Source organism: Drosophila takahashii, chromosome 2R (assembly GCF_030179915.1).
Source record: "Drosophila takahashii strain IR98-3 E-12201 chromosome 2R, DtakHiC1v2, whole genome shotgun sequence".
Lineage (NCBI taxonomy): Eukaryota > Metazoa > Arthropoda > Insecta > Diptera > Drosophilidae > Drosophila > Drosophila takahashii.
The window spans coordinates 27,987,860-28,004,106 of NC_091679.1; the positions used below are offsets into that span (position 1 = coordinate 27,987,860).

General features: G+C 42.2%; 1 protein-coding gene across 7 annotated transcripts in view; it reads left to right on the plus strand.

The window, feature by feature from the left end:
* The window catches only part of Camta (Calmodulin-binding transcription activator), a 45,648-nt gene extending 30,039 nt beyond the window's left edge, over positions 1–15,609 (plus strand). For 4 of the 7 annotated variants that reach the window (XM_070211873.1, XM_017147810.3, XM_070211870.1 and 1 more), the window contains 16 exons: positions 4,290–4,357; positions 4,640–4,775; positions 5,880–5,951; positions 6,022–6,166; positions 6,601–6,656; positions 6,724–7,998; positions 8,074–9,060; positions 9,119–9,717; positions 9,783–9,896; positions 10,390–10,499; positions 10,598–10,714; positions 11,421–11,488; positions 11,559–12,331; positions 12,397–12,471; positions 12,704–12,817; positions 12,882–15,609. In XM_070211873.1, the coding sequence (XP_070067974.1) occupies positions 4,290–4,357; positions 4,640–4,775; positions 5,880–5,951; positions 6,022–6,166; positions 6,601–6,656; positions 6,724–7,998; positions 8,074–9,060; positions 9,119–9,717; positions 9,783–9,896; positions 10,390–10,499; positions 10,598–10,714; positions 11,421–11,488; positions 11,559–12,331; positions 12,397–12,471; positions 12,704–12,817; positions 12,882–12,957 (4,785 nt within the window). In that variant the 3' untranslated portion in view covers positions 12,958–15,609. Of the gene's footprint in view, positions 1–4,289; positions 4,358–4,639; positions 4,776–5,879; positions 5,952–6,021; positions 6,167–6,600; positions 6,657–6,723; positions 7,999–8,073; positions 9,061–9,118; positions 9,718–9,782; positions 9,897–10,389; positions 10,500–10,597; positions 10,715–11,420; positions 11,489–11,558; positions 12,332–12,396; positions 12,472–12,551; positions 12,580–12,703; positions 12,818–12,881 lie in introns of all 7 variants that reach the window. The other 3 variants (XM_070211872.1, XM_070211875.1, XM_070211871.1) reach the window with 3 other exon arrangements.
* Positions 15,610–16,247: the final 638 nt, after the last annotated feature.

Consider the following 16,247-nt stretch of genomic DNA (forward strand, 5'->3'; position numbering starts at 1 on the left):
CTATTTGCATTTGATTGCACATAAAATTGTCGAAACGGGGAAGTCAAGTGAAAGCCGAAAGGAAGTCGGCGACAGTTGACAGGCGGATGAGCCTGCCAGTCCTTCGCCAGGACACTTTGACAGCCTTCGACGACGGCTCCTCCTCCTCCTCTTCCTTGTCCCCGTTTCGGATTCCTTGGGGCGCCGCCACACACTTGTGAATTTCTATATGCAGATTAATGAGATGGTGGACTGTCCATTAGAAGGGGACCTCGCGCCGTTTTTATTGCGTCACAAACTATAATGCAAACACCAGTAAAACTAGAACTGTGCGATCTGTGCTCGGGGACCCGCTTTTAAAAACCTGACCACGCGTCGCCGAAAAGTTCGCTTCCGTGTTTTCCCATACCCATTTTTTCCCTTAGTTTTTTTTCGGTTTGCAATAAAAGTTTTCACTCGCGGAAAATGAGAAAATAAAAACAGGGAAAATTCTTTGCAATGAGCTTGGCTTGTTGTTTTACTTGTGAATTAAGCGCAACCGCAAATATTCATTTGGACAGTTGTAAAGTTCAAGCTGGTGGGATCTTTAGCTGCCCGAACCAAAAGTTTTACACTCTATCGGTACAAAGTTGACTAAATTAAAAGAAGCTGGTGGAAGGAAAGTAAAAATACCTGTAAATATATCTAAATATAAATTAAAATGATTTTAAAAATTTGATATGATTTTGAAGTGAGTTTTTATAGTAATAATTTAAATTAAATAATAGTAGGTATTTATAAAAAATAATTTGGAAATATTTTTTATAAATTTTGTGGCCGTCGTATTTTAATTATTTAAATAATTTAAACTAGAGCATCTCATAGTTGATTAAAATAAAGTTTGCGAACCAAAAGCAAAGAACTCCGAGTGCAGCAGCAGGACTGCCTACAGGACCTCCTTCTCTCGGCATCAGCATGCAAAAATTACAAAATGTAGCCGTGTACGGGACATAAATAAAATTACGCACGCTTATTTTAGTCTGCTTACAGGGAAAACGGGGCAGTTGGGGGTTGGGGTTGGCGGAAAAGTGGGACCCGTACCAGCCGAACCTGGAACTGTCGCTTTAACCACATGGTTTTAATTTGGCATTTAAGCAGTTGCCAGGGGCCAGAACACTCGACCCTGCTCATAAAGCAACTGCAAAATAATAGCAACAAGGGGAACGGACAACCGACCGTGTGAGTCTGTGTGCGGTTGCAAAAAGGCGCAGCTTAAAAATCAAAAAGTTAAATTGATAATGAGTCGCAATTTTATGTTTATTTTTGTTTTTTTGCGCCCCATTCGTTTTCTGGGTGAACCGAACTGGCCCTTCTGCGTTGGTCACCAAAAAGGACCACTTGACTGGAAATGATTAAGTGGCATGCTTTAAATTAGTCCCTGCTGGTTGTTCTAAGGACAAAAGGTGTTGAGTTCGAAATGGGTTTAGAATCTGGGTGGGATCTTTAGGATCGTAGTGGTAAACAGAACTAGTTATGTTATAAAGCTTTTGTAGGCGGGAAGTATTTCGATTTTTAGGAATAGAAAAAATATCAAATTACAAAATAAAAATTTGTTATATTAATTTTTTTTTTATAACTTTTTGGTGGCTTGTACATTATACATAAATTTAAGTATTTGAGTGAACTCTAGGGTATGGTTAGTTATATCACTATGGACGGCAGTCCATGTAGTGACGAAGCGCACCAGGAGAGTGTGCGAAGGCGACTACTATTATATAGCCGCAAAATTGAAAATCGGCAGTGATAGTCCGATCGTAATGAGTAATACACCAATCGAAAGGTATTGCAAAAACTTAAAGGATTGCATACCAAGACTTTAAGAAAATCAATTGGCTTGGGAGAGAGAGCGGTGAAAGTGAAAAATTGAAAATTTCGAAATTTGGAGCTGTTGGGGCCGGTGGGGATAAATGCCCCCTCGCAATGTTTTAGTTGTATTCCTCTTGAAAATACCCGTCGAATGAGGGATCATTTGTCAAAATCCGACTCTCCGTTCAAAAGTTATAGCCAAAATAAGATTTTCTTCTTCTTCCCAAAATGAGTAAATTTTAGGTAGCGTACTTATTTAGTCGCATCTAAAATCATTTTTCGTCACAAAAGTTGATATCAGAACTTTTGTACGTTGAAGGTGCGATCGTCACTAGTTTTTTACCTCGTTAAGAGGTGTTTTTATTTGATTTTTATAAAGCAGCGATTTTTGCTTTTCAACACATTTACACTCACACCCAGAAAAATGATGGACAACATTTTAGGTCATGCATAGCCTAAAACATTTTAAATGGACTAAAAGTTCCTTTTTAGGTCATGTACTGCCTAAAAATTTAAATTTTTGGTATATTTGCCCTACTATTTAGGTCCCGTATAGCCTAATATTTTAGGTCAGCGTGGGCCTTAAAATTAATGCCTTTTACCTAAATAAATTTGCACGGAACTTTGATACCGTTTTGGCGACGCTATAATTCCCAACCAGTTATAGCGCGGCTTGCATGGTAACCCACTTCGATCGTTGAATAAGACAGCGATTTCACTGCTGAACTGTGAAGCCTCCTCGCTCCTTTTTGTGTGTTGGCATAATGACGACTTCTTGAAGACCAAGCCCGACATTGACCTCGAGTTTGCTATAAACTTTTCTGTATTTACTTTATAATATTATAAATTTTTCAGTACATATTTTTAGGCCAAAGGAGGCCTAAAATTTTGGATAGGGGTTTTCTCATATTTTTAGGCAGCCAATTACCTAAAATCTAGGCCAAAAATTACCCTCATTTTAGGCCTATAATGGCCTAACAATTTAGGTCATGGAATCCTAAATTTTAGGCCATTCAAGGACTTAACTCCAGTTTTAGGCCAATTTTACCTAAATTCTAGGCCATTTTTTGACATTTTAGGTAATTTTTTTTTCTGGGTGCAGTGGGGAGTGAACCTAGGACCTCGGTAGGTTGCCAACGCTACCTCATCAGCTAGGTTCATGAAACTTCTAAAAAATTGTCATAATAGTCTGTTTGAATTTACATTATTTCTTACTAAAAGATTCCGTCTATCCCTTGCCATATATTTTCTATATGATTGATGCTCGGGAGAAAGTGTTGAAACAACATTTGACTTAGGCCACGCCCATGGCCAAAAAGAACGGGTTATGCGCTGAGGTGGGCATAAATTCTTAATGCTCCGCCTTTCGGAGTATGTGCCTGGAATTCATCATAAAGCGAGAGGAAGGAGTTTGGAGTAGGTCGCTTGAGCCATGCATAAATAAGCAACAGCCATCCATCCATATATCTATCTAGATTCCATATGTCCTTCCATATGCTCTTCAGCGGCGAAACAGCCAAGTCAGGGGCAATATTTGGCAAAATGCAAACGTTTGCCACTTGACAAACACGCGCCTGTGATTTACTCAACCTTCCTCCTTCTTCACTCCCGATGATATACAATTTTTATGACACTCGCAAATGCTGCGATATCTTGCCCAGAACTGAGACTCACACACGGAGAATGTTTGGCTGCACAGCTGAGGGCTAAGGATGTTGGATGGGAATGGATGGATGGCCACTTTGCATTATTCATGCAACGTCAAGGAAGCAAACAAATTGATAACTTTATCGGCAAAACATGCTATGAAATGTCTAAAATGGGCGAATTCCCAGTGAACTTTCGCTGACTGTGTTGTGTGATTTGCATTCGAATCGCTTTTGACTGACTAAATCTTGAGCTCCTCCCGTTTTTTAAGATTTTATATTCCCTGCTGACAACGGGGCATTTCAAGTATGCACACAAATTGCACTCGGGATGCGTCTGCCTTTTGGTCTTTTGGCCACCAACCTGGTTAAGTGTCAACTGTCGTCGACACCTGTAAATTGTGGTTAACACACGGCCACCACCATCTCTGCCTCCCTTTTTTCGGCGGCAGTGTCCGCTTTGCGGTCAAATGAAATTTCTAAAATGTTTTCCTTTGTTTTATGGCGCAGAAATCCCTCCTCTCCTCCAGTTTTCGGGCGGAGGAAATGCCGCGAGTTCCGTGACTGGGCAGCGGATCCGTTTGCCCATTAAGTCCGGAAATTGTTAGCACGTTAGTTAAGGTCAGTTAGCCAAGTTAGCGGGTGAGCTGGGGGCCATGGTGGATTTTAAGGGGGGTTGGGAAATAACTTTCCCAGTGTCGCAGCGATGATAAGCCCGATGGTGAAGGCCGCTCGTGCAATCTCTGAATATTTTCACCAAGATGTATTTGATATGCAAATATGGGAATTTATACTAAAGGCTGTGTTTGTGTGTTCTAGGAAATCGCTGCGATTCTTATCAGCTTTGATAAGCATGGCGAGTGGCAGTCCAAAGAGGTTCGAACCAGGTGAGTCACGAAAACTGAAGAGATCATAATAAATATTAATTTAATATAAATTAAAAGCTAAAATTAGAAAGTTTAGTTCCTAGAAAGTTTAAACATATATTCCGTTATATAAAATTATACTTACTTTGGTTCAGATTAAAGAAAATCTGTTTAAACTTACTTTAAATCCTCTTTTTCATGTCTATTAAAAATCAAATAGATCAATATAAGACCTTAATTTTAATACGTTTTTTGTCTGTATTTTATTTCTTATAAATAACCTTTATATTATCACATTTTTAGACCCAAGAGCGGATCGCTGTTGCTGTACTCAAGGAAGAAGGTCCGTTATAGACGCGATGGGTACTGCTGGAAGAAACGCAAGGACGGCAAGACAACGCGCGAGGATCACATGAAACTAAAAGTACAAGGCACTGAGGTGAGTTCAGATACTTTTTTTGCAGTGGTCAAGAGCCATTTCTGGCTGCACAATTAGGCAATTAGACGAAATCGTTTTCAAGCCATTACCATCATTTGTCAAGGGGCGAAAGCAAAAAAATGACTTAAATTCCCCCGATTTGGGAGCTCCTTGTATTTTTTTTTTCTTTTCCGTTCTTGACCGTATGGGGGTTCCTTTTGGGTGAGTTATGATTTCCCGGCGGAAGTTGACAGAAACTTACGGTGTCCTCCCCTTTATTCCTCGAAGCGATTCGTCCGTGGCAAGTGTTTGCCCTGCCTGCTAATGAAATAAGCCTTGCCAAGGGTTAAGCTTATTTATAATGTCTGTCTGTCTGTTGGAATATCTAGCCCCCGACCAGCCATTACCATTACAGAAACATAAAAACATTTGGCAATTTCACGCCAATTTTTTTTCTTCACAGTTCCTCCGCCGTTTGTTTTTATTTTAATTTTTATTTTAATACATTCGCAAGTAAACGTGGCCGGCGAAGATTTATGCAGTTGGCAGTGCTGGCGGGGTGCCGTCTTCTTACTGATAACTGGGCCCAAACGAGGCAGATAGTACAAAGGAAATGCCAAGGCGAGGCAGAAGAAGTCAGCGGCATATCGCGGCCAACGAGAGCCAACAAATTTATCAGCGGGTAGAAGAAATTTCCTACGAAAAAAATCAAAAATAAAATAAACTAAGATAGAAAAAAAGAGGGAAAAAACCGTAAGGAAAAAGAAAAATGCGCAACGAAATGTTTTATAAGTCAGGGAAACCCTTTTCCTCAGCTCTTCCGTTTCGATCCGTTGGTTTTCGGCTTGAGTTTGAGTTTGAGTCCTGATTTTTGGCACTTACCAAAGACCAAGTGGCGCCCCCTAGCGTGGGCGGTTGGTAATTTAATTTGAGCTCCACTTGCTCTTCGTTTTTATGTTTTCCAATTAAATGGATTTCTTCTCCGCGGGGCAAAACGAGTTGCGTGTGGAGTCAAGTGGGAATTCCCCAAGTTTTAGCCCTTTTTTATGCTCTTGTTTGTGTTGCCGAATTGATAAATTGAATTTCCTTCGATGTTTTACCCTCACCCTCTCTTATTTTCCACAGTGCATCTATGGTTGTTATGTACACTCGGCCATATTGCCCACATTTCATCGCAGATGTTACTGGCTGTTGCAGGTAAGTTCGCAGTCCCTGCTCTCCTTTGACACATTTTAATCCTGGGGCTCTGGACTGATCATCTAAACAGAATCCGGACATTGTTTTGGTGCACTACCTGAATGTCCCCTATCCGGATGATAATAAAATGGCCGTGATTGCGCCCAGCATCACACTGTGGGGCGATAAAAAGGAGTGGACCAAGGAGGAGTTGGTCAGCCAGCTGAAGCCAATGCGTAAGTTGAGACTTTGACTAGATGTTCAACAAATATTTTTGATTATCAAATTGTGGCTTGCACTTTATTTTGTGATAGTTACTACTGAGTTATCTTTAAATTTTTATAAAATAGGAATAAATAAAAAAGTCGATATGAAAAATGTCAAATTTATGATTCAAACATATCAATTTGCTCATATCATATCAGTAACTTCATAAAAATTATAAATATAGGTAGTTACTACTTGGATAGCATAACCATCTTTATTCATTTCAAAATGATATAAATAACTTAATCTTTAAAAAATATATAAAATTTTTCTGTATGTAAATATTTTTGTGTTTTTTTAGGAAAACTAAAAAATAAGAACCTACATGGCGCCTGCTACTTGTGTTAATTAGATAATGGAAATTTATTATAAATAGCTGTATTAATATATTTTAAATTTTCAGTTTCCACAGTTAATTCGGATGATGACTCCGATTCCGGTAACGATATAGAAATATCGGTAAGTACAAAGCAGATTAAGACTCCGCCATTAAGCTAATTGATTCGATTGGATTCTCCCTGCTTAGACGGCTGAGACGGTGGAGTCCATAGTTTGCCAGCTGATGGAGAAGCAGAGATTGTCCCGCCAGGCTGCGCTGGTCAAGCAGCTGGACTGCGGATGTGGGGATGGAGGCTGTGCGGACGGAAAGACCTGCACGCATCCCGTGATGCGGCGATCTGCGGCGATGCTAAAGTCGTCGGTGCAGGAGAAACGGCTTGGCGAGACGTTCAACGGGAACACGCCCAATGTGGTGGTGGCCAGCAAGCTGTACTCCCGATGGGCGGAGCGGCCAAGGCAGCACCTAGACAATCACGGCCAGTTCCACAATGTCACGCAGCAGTTGCCACAGGAGTCGGCCATCAAGTTCCAGATCATTCCGCCGCAGCAGCAACAGCAGCAGCAGCAGGATGGGAACTATCAGCAGCAGCAACAGTATCGAGGAGCCAGTCAAATGCTGGCAGCAAGGAGCAATCTGGTGATGCAACAGCAACAGCAGCAGCAATACCACCAGCAACAGCACCAACAACAGCAGCAGCAGCAGCACTTGAGTCTGCAGCGGTTTGTTGCCAGTCAAAGCCAGAATTCGGTGCATCTCAATCAGCAGCACAGGCTGCAAATAGCCAATACAACGATCACAGCCACAGCCAGAGATCCTGGAACGACTTCAGTGGCAGTGCCGGCTGCAGTCGCCTCAAATGTTATGGACACCGAACTAATTGAAAACCAAAATCAAAACCAAAGCCACTTGACCACAAACAAAATCACAAACTCCGGCAGCAGCAGCAGCAATAGCAGTAGCAGCAATGCCAGCAAGCAATTAGCAGCTCAAACAAACAACGAATTAAATGTCGTAAATAATAACGACCCCGGCAACAATAACTTTATGTACAATCAACAGCAGCAACTTAATGCTTCCAGCAACAGCAACAACAACAGCAGCCAGCAGCAACATTATTATAAATTGCAACAGACAACAGCAACCCCAACTAGTGGTCAGCCGCCTCCTCCTCTGGCGCAAGTGCAACAACCCCTTTCCTTGGCCCAACCACCCGTGGAGGCCATGTGCATGTCGCCCGAGCATCGCAGCAGCAGCAGCCAACCTGCAACGTCTTCCGCTGGCAGCAACCCCTCCACAATATCTATCTCCACACCCTCATCCATATCCACACCCACATCGGGCACTTCGTCCACTTCGAGTTCCTTACAATCGATTATCGATGGCAATCAGCAGCAACAAATTACAACGACGTCGACGGCAGCAACTTGTGATAATTTAATAAGCGCCAATGCGCTCTCTGAGGTGAGTGGCAACCGCAAAATAGCCAGCAATAATCATTGTATTTATGTTGATTAAATTCTCAAACTTATTCGACAGCAGGACAGCAGCACAGTCAACAATCAGGCCACAGAAGCCCTCAATAGGAGTCAGCCGCAGCAGCAGCAGCAGCTGGCTCAACCCCTGAACCAAAACGGTTGTGCCACCTTCAGTGCTTCCAGTGATAACAGCAGCCAAATTAGTGACGAGAGCAGCAGCTTTGGCGGCAACAATCAAACGAACAGCAGCAACAGCAGTAGCAGCAGCGAGGAGGAGCCCCAGCAGGCGGAAGCCTTGAGCTTCTTCAACGAAACCCTGGATCTGTCCCACGAGGATATCCAGCGCACTTTGATAGCCAATATGCCGTACAATGCGACAGGAGCAACAGGAGGAAACGCATCCAGTGCAGCAATAGCAACAGGAAACGGCAGCAGCAGCTGCAAACTGGAGAACAATCAACAGGAGGCGGAGAAGAAACCGGATTCCTCCGAAGCGGAGGTGGAAGAGGATGAGACGGACGACGTGTTTGCCAATCTGGACGCCTTCGATATGCTCGTGGAGTTTCCCGAACTGGATCTGGACGACAAGCAGGCCCTGAATAACACCGCCCTGGAGCAGAGCTCCTTTTTGGGAGAGCCTCCGGCACCTGCGCAGCTCCGCAAAGTCCACAATATATGCGACTTTAGTCCCGAGTGGTCGTACACGGAGGGAGGCGTCAAGGTTCTGGTGGCCGGGCCATGGACGAGTTCGAGTGGCGGCGCCTACACGGTGCTCTTCGATGCCCAACCCGTGCCCACGCAATTGGTGCAGGAGGGCGTGCTGCGCTGCTATTGTCCCGCCCACGAGGCGGGCTTCGTGACGCTGCAGGTGGCCTGCGGCGGATTCATCGTCTCCAACTCGGTGATGTTCGAGTACAAGCTGTCGCTGCTGGCGGACGCTCCCTTCGATGCCAGCAGCTCCAACGATTGTCTCTACAAGTTCACCCTGCTCAATCGCCTGTCCACCATCGACGAGAAGCTGCAGGTGAAGACGGAGCGCGAGCTTGCGGTGAGTATTGTTATCTTTAAATTCATATCCTTAATTAAAAGAATTCTTTGCTTTCCAGACCGATCACACCGCTCTCTATCTGGAGCCCAACTTCGAGGAGAAGCTGGTGGCCTATTGCCACAGGCTGATCAAGCACGCCTGGAGCATGCCTAGCACGGCTGCCTCGTGGACAGTGGGTCTGCGTGGCATGACCCTGCTCCACTTGGCCGCCGCCTTGGGCTATGCCAAGCTGGTGGGCGCCATGCTCAATTGGCGTTCGGAGAATCCACATATCATACTCGAAACCGAACTGGACGCACTCAGCCAGGATGTCTATGGCTTCACGCCCCTCGCCTGGGCCTGTGTGCGTGGCCATGTGGAGTGCTCGCTGCTACTCTACAAATGGAACCACAATGCCCTGAAGATCAAGACCCAGGCGCAGCAGACGCCCCTGGATTTGGCCAGCATGCGGGGTCATAAACACCTGCTGGCGCAGATGTTTCGGCTGGAGAAGGAGCGCTGCCGGAAGCCACAGTTGCGCGGCGGCCTGGCCAATCTGTCCATGAACATGGGCGTGGAGGCGGAGACGGAAGAACATCACCAGAGTTTCAGCGCCTTCGATTTGGAACTGCAGCGCAAACATGATGGGGTTTTTCTGAGACCCGTAGCGGTGCATAGGTAGGGATTTCCTTTATCTCATTCGTGTTGATTGGTTTTAAATTGTATCCCCTGCCAAACCACAGCAATCAGAGTCCGCCCAACAATAGCAGTCGCTACTCCAAGCGTTCCTCCATCGACAGTGGGATCAACATGGATATACGCAGCAAATCGGGCAAACCTTTGGCCAGGCTTCATAGGTAGGAATGCATAATAGAGCCCTGCGTGAATCATTCAATTTTTTTTTATCATAGTATGCCATGAAATTTCCGATTTGTTTAATTCAATTCTATTTGAATTGTGAATGCTTTTCTAATTCATTTCGAATTGAATGAATGAATAATTTTTATGAATTTGACAGATTTTTTTTGTGTTTTCTTTTGAGAACAAAAAGTGGAAAATTTTTCAAAAATCAATGTTAACTGCTTAGTAAATAAAATTCAGGCAGATTTATTCACAAAATGATGGGCCTTTCCTTAAAAGAATTTGTAGTTTGAATTATTTCGGAATTCATGCCATTCATTCAATTCTATTAAATTTAAAATTCAAATTCATTCAATTCTATAAAACTCAAAATTCTAATTATAATATTCTAATATAATAAAATAATTCATTGAATCCATTCATGCAGGGTTCTAATGCATAACCCATATTTATAGCTTTCAAATAATTAATTTATTATTAAACCTTTAGCAACTTTGATAGCCATGACAATTATGCCTTGGGAGTTGACTCGCCGCTGGACTCCCTGACTGGAACCAACTGTCTGCTGTCGCCGCTGCGCAAAATGGACTTTGCTCTCTGTAAGTCTGGGGATGAGTTTCCGCATGAATCCGACTCCTAGTTATAGACTATATGGAATCAACCAAATGCTCAAATTTTCTCGGTAAATTCAAACTAGGCGAGGTATCCACGGGCGAATCGAGTCCCGTGCACGAGAAAGATTGCGACGACAACTCGACGAGCGCGACCGACGTGACCATTGGCAATGACTTGGCCCTGCCCGATGCCGTTGTAGGTCAGTGATGGCGGATGGCTCCACTCCCAATCCAAATATCAAACTCAATCTGTCAAACCCGTAACCAATTCACCCGTTATCTCTGTACTGTAGCTAAAAACATACTAACCATATGGGGAAGGGCTATCGATGTTGTTGATGTTGTTGTTGCTATTGCTGTTTGTTGTTATATGTACCTACTACTCATGTGTATTTTGGGGGGCGGGGATGGATGTGGGGAAGCTCGTTTAATCAATGTAAATGTTCGTTATTAATATTGGTTGCTGGTTGCGCGCCCTAAATGTGCGCTTTTATCGATGTCTACACTTAACCGATTACTAATTTTAAACTAACAAAAACACTCGCCGCCTAATTAACCACGAAATGATCGTTGTAAATATAAATCCGAGGTGTATGTAAATAGCTAGCTAAACACTAAACACTCAATGCTTGTCGGTGTATAATATAAATAATAATTATCCGTGTCGAAACAACGACTCTGTTTATCGTGATCAATTTGGAGACTCATAATCGTAGCTTTGTCAATTTGAGCTCAATTAAGTCCATTGACTAATTGAGCTTGAAGCTAGAAAGACAAAAATACATGAAATTGTAAATCTGTACATGAAAGTGTCCAATTCAATTATGTAGACTCGTTTGCCATGTATTTGTGAATGAAAGTTTTAAGTTTGGAACTAGTTTGGTAATCTGTTTGGTATGTTTTCAGGGGACTCTGATGCCAAAGTGTTGACCTTAGCTGAACACATAATAGCGGCCATGCCAGAAAGGATAAAGGTGAGTTGTTAGTAGGTTTATAATTCCCTTTGAATATTTTACTGATTTATTATCTTGTAATCCCTCCCAGAATGAAGCCGATGAAATGATGGTGCTGGGTAGTCCTCTAACAGAACCCCTCACTTCAGAATCTTCGGCGTTGACGGACAGCTTTATGGATCCCCTGCTCGATTCGTTGCCCAACACACATTTCGACAGCGACTTCAGCTTCGACTTCCATGACCATGGCTATCGCTACCACGATGTCAGCACGCCCTGCTCCAGCCTGAGTCCGGCCAGTTCGGGACCGCTGCAGTCACCGGCCAGTTACTCGATCTTGGGTACCGATCCCTCGGTCAGTTCGCCCAGTCCTCCGCCATCCACCAAACAGTTGACGGAGTTCCTGCACGCCTCCAGCATCTCGCAGTATCCCTTTGAGGCGGATTTCTCCAAGCTCACCCTTACAGATACGGAGCAGCGGGAGCTCTACGAAGCGGCCAAGTGCATTCAGAAGGCCTATCGCTCGTACAAGGGCCGGCAGAAGCTGGAGGAGCAGAACAAGGAGCGGAGCGCCGCCACGGTGATCCAGAACTATTACAGGCGGTACAAGCAGTACGCCTACTACAGGCAGATGACGAACGCCGCCCTGGTTATCCAGCACGGCTATCGTTCCTATCGACGGAACAAGAGATTCAAGAAGAGCGGCTTGGGCCTGGGCAGCTCCAGTGACCATGGCAGTGTGAGCAGCAATTCGCAGTGCCTGTCCAGCTTCTACGATCACTACAAGCAGGATCAGCAGCAGTTGCACGAAATGGGTTCCCAGCCCAGCACGCCCAAGGAAACCAGTCCTTCGGGTCCCTTGAAGTAAGCGGGATAAATATATATCTCTATTGATTTTTTACTAACCAATTTTGAACTAATTTTTGCAGGCGAACCTACTCACAGTCCACCCAAAATCAAGCTGCCAGAAAAATTCAACAGTTTATGAGACAATCACGCATCAAGTAAGTACTACTAATTAATCAGGCTACTTAGATTTAATTTAATACTAAGCTAACTCATGGGTAATGTAATTGCACGCAAGCATTTGGGATGGCGATTTGACGACTTTGGTAAGACCGTGTGTATGATTTTGGTTTGGGTTCTTTTTACACTTTAATTTATTACGATAATTTGTTATATGAATTTTTATATCTTTCTGCACTTATTAATTAAATTATTTTTGTAATCACACAGACTACAGAAAGAACGAGCCGAAAAAGAGAAGCTGGTGCACCAACGCAGGGCGGAATACCTTCAAAACTTGCAGTTTCAAGGGCAGCAGGAAATGTTGGTGTGCCACGAAAATAAGTAAGCCATCTCAATTTGGTATTCCATTCTGATTCAAACTAATAAATCACTCTTTTTTCAACAGCATTTCTGTGCCGAGCAGTGGCAACACCAATGCGGGCAACAACAACAATCTACACCAAATACAATCCAATCAGTGAGGGTCAACTGAGTGAATTTTTAACATAGGAACCCAGGCTGCGCGGTTCCATAAGAATTTATGAATAGCTTTAACAATCGAGTGAAACTTTCTACTTTCGTATTTGTTCCGATTTGGAATTCCAAAACAATCCCAAGCACCTCTGTAGTGGAACTTTGTTTCAAAACTCTCTCTAACACAGATAACACAGTCAACACACTCTGAATTAGTAGCAACTACCTGCACTTTGATTCATTTGCCTAACGAATTTTAAGAAATTATGGATAGAACACACACATAGTACTTTTTAGGTATTACCGAAACCTAATCTTAACTGAAGATCAGACTCCAGGGAGAAGAACACAATTTTTCCATTTGTAAACTCGAAAGAACTTATTACTGACGCCTTTGAAAAACTTTTTAACTCCAATTGTAGTGAAAAAAATCGTAGCCTGCAATATATACATATTATATACATAAAATTTAAACCAATATTACGCATGTGTATGCATCTATATAGTTACATTTGTATATAGATATTGCCTAACTAACTAAATTCTAGTCTATTTTAACGTACTACCAAGCTCTGCGATGCGACTAAGCTTGTCTCTAAAGCAAAATGCAAAAAAAAAAACAAAAAATGAATACCTAAAGCATTAATCCTCGATCCTAACTAGTTGCTAATTGCTCTTTAGGTTTAAGCATAAGACTCTAATGAAAGTCCAAAAGTTGTTGTTGATTTCTAAAATCAGATTCGTGTGGAGTGCACAGCAGCTACCAATCTATCATGTTTCAAAGAAAATAAGCCCTATTCTAATTTCTAAACGCAAGTACTTACGATTATGCGTACTAAGTCTTAACTTATCTGACTACGTAGACTAAGCCTAGCTAATGATAAAATAAATCAAAAGAATGGATACCAAAATACATCCAAATCTGAGGAGCAGATGGAGGATCCCTCTGCTGCTGCTTCCCCCCCAACTGATTGATTGCGCCAGTCAATCGTAACTGCTTGAAGACACAGCCAAACAACCAAAACATGCAAGAGAGAAAAGTTTTTAAACTAAATGTAACAATAAATGAATTTTTGTAAATTATTTTTGTCCGTCCACATTGTTAGCTTTCATAACATACCAACAAGAACATATATACTTACAAATATACAATATATATAATATAAAAGGAGCCGATACTGATACGATAACTCAAGAAACAATTTTTAAAGGACCGTTCAAGTTCGAATTAATAAACACAGGCGACAGTTGGACGATTAATGTACATACACCATCTCGAAACCTATGTCCAGCCCATAGAAACAGGGACACTTACCTCTAGTAGTCCCAAAGCAAACCACAAAAACCAAACTCACAAAACCCAAGTGCAAAATAAAGCAACTTCAAGTGCGAGAGTGTGAAATCTGCGTATTGCGATGTGCAAATGGGCTGTAAGTTGACCTTTACTCGACGAATGTTTGTCACAACCAGAAGCGCAGCTGTTGAGGGTGGGTGGGATTTAGGATCTACCACATTGTTAACTATTTAACTACGAACTATTATACTTAATTCGCACTATTATTACTCTACGAAACTTTGATTGCATTTTGCTCTAACTTAACTATGTATAAATCTGATCAACTGATTCGAAATGAAGACTAAATACGATTTCACTACTCAACTGACTTAAGAATTGCAATCAATTTTGTTAACTGTTTTGGCAGGGTGTTAGACATTTACCAGCTGAATACTAAGCCCAATTAATTGCAATATTTGCACATACTACACTACACACAAGACCCGCTCTGGCTCACAAAAAAATATAATATAAAACACACACACACAATTTATAAACCTCAAAGTAGCAACCTGAGTGTGTTTTAATGGAAAGAAGTCTTTTTAGATAGAGGAAGGCCAAAAGGCAAAGAAAACTTAAGTACCTTAAGCCAATTGGCACTAAAACTAAACTTAAATCTAACAAACAATGATGAATACCTATAACAGACTATGTATCTATATCGACGCGGTGGTGTCTGCGATCGTAGGGCATTTCCCCCGGCCAAGTTCTGTTTGAATTTTTATTGTTTTCTCAACTGAACTAAAACTAATGCAACACCAAAATTGTTGATATCTATCGAAACTCTATACAATACGACAAAACTATTATAGCTAATGTAATTGGATATTTGGTACTCACATATCTGTTAGATAATTTATACCTATCTTCGTCCTAATAGAACTTCTAAGTGCGGCGCATGTACGAAGCAGGCATTCTTCTTCAACTACAACTAACTAACTAACCAACCATCCAACTTTGTCCCAAGAAATCCAAAATTCAGCTAATTGAACTGTTTGTTTCCGACCTTCCGCTTAGTAGACCAGCAAATAGGAACGGATATGAAACTGTTAACTAAACTTTTAAGCGAAATATACCTAGAGAGTAATCTTTTTAAATATTATACCTTACTTGTATGGGATACTTAGAACGAACTATACACATATATCTGCAAACTAAAGAATGTTTAACAAATCAACGTATTATAAATGTACAGACACAGACACTGATACACCCCCAACCACATACACAGCATAGAGTTATATATCTATATATATTGTAAAACGACTTTCCAGTTTCTGTAAAATTGTAATTACATCCAATAAAGTTTAATTCAACACTTTAACCGGTCCTCTGCGTTCTTCCTGGGTTATCATCCTCTCAACTTGCCGACCTGCCAAACCAATTAGTAATCAATTTGTCTAAGTGAGCCGCCAACCAGCTGGCGCCAGTCATTATCAATGAATTGTCCTTAGCGCTAACCCTATCGGTCCAAGGAAAGTGTCTTCAGGTAACGATGGAACAAAAAAGGAAACCTCCAGCTGCTTGGGTCAGCGCGCATTTCCTTTTTTCCCAGTTTTCCTTTTTTACCTTCTTTTTTTCTGGTTCAGCTCAATTAACACTTGCTGCGTGGCAGGGGTGATGAGGATGAGGATGAGCTAATGGGGCGTAGATACATCTCTATCTGCTGGCTGCGTTGTTTCGTAATTACGAGCACAATGCAAAATGCCAAGGCGTTCGCAGTGTCTTGTTAATAAATCGGCCTGGTCTCGACCTTTTGCCGCTGCCTGAAATCAGATGCGTTTTCCGCTTTTCCAGCTCAATTTACACTTGTTTATGGGCAATCGCAGCTTGGTCCAAAAAATCATTTTCCGAATGCCATTTTCTCGCTTCTCGGGGGCCTGATCGCTTCACTGGTTGTCTGGTCGTTTGGTTGTTTAGTTGTTTGGTTGTTTGGCTGCTTGACATTCGGTCTGTCAGCGG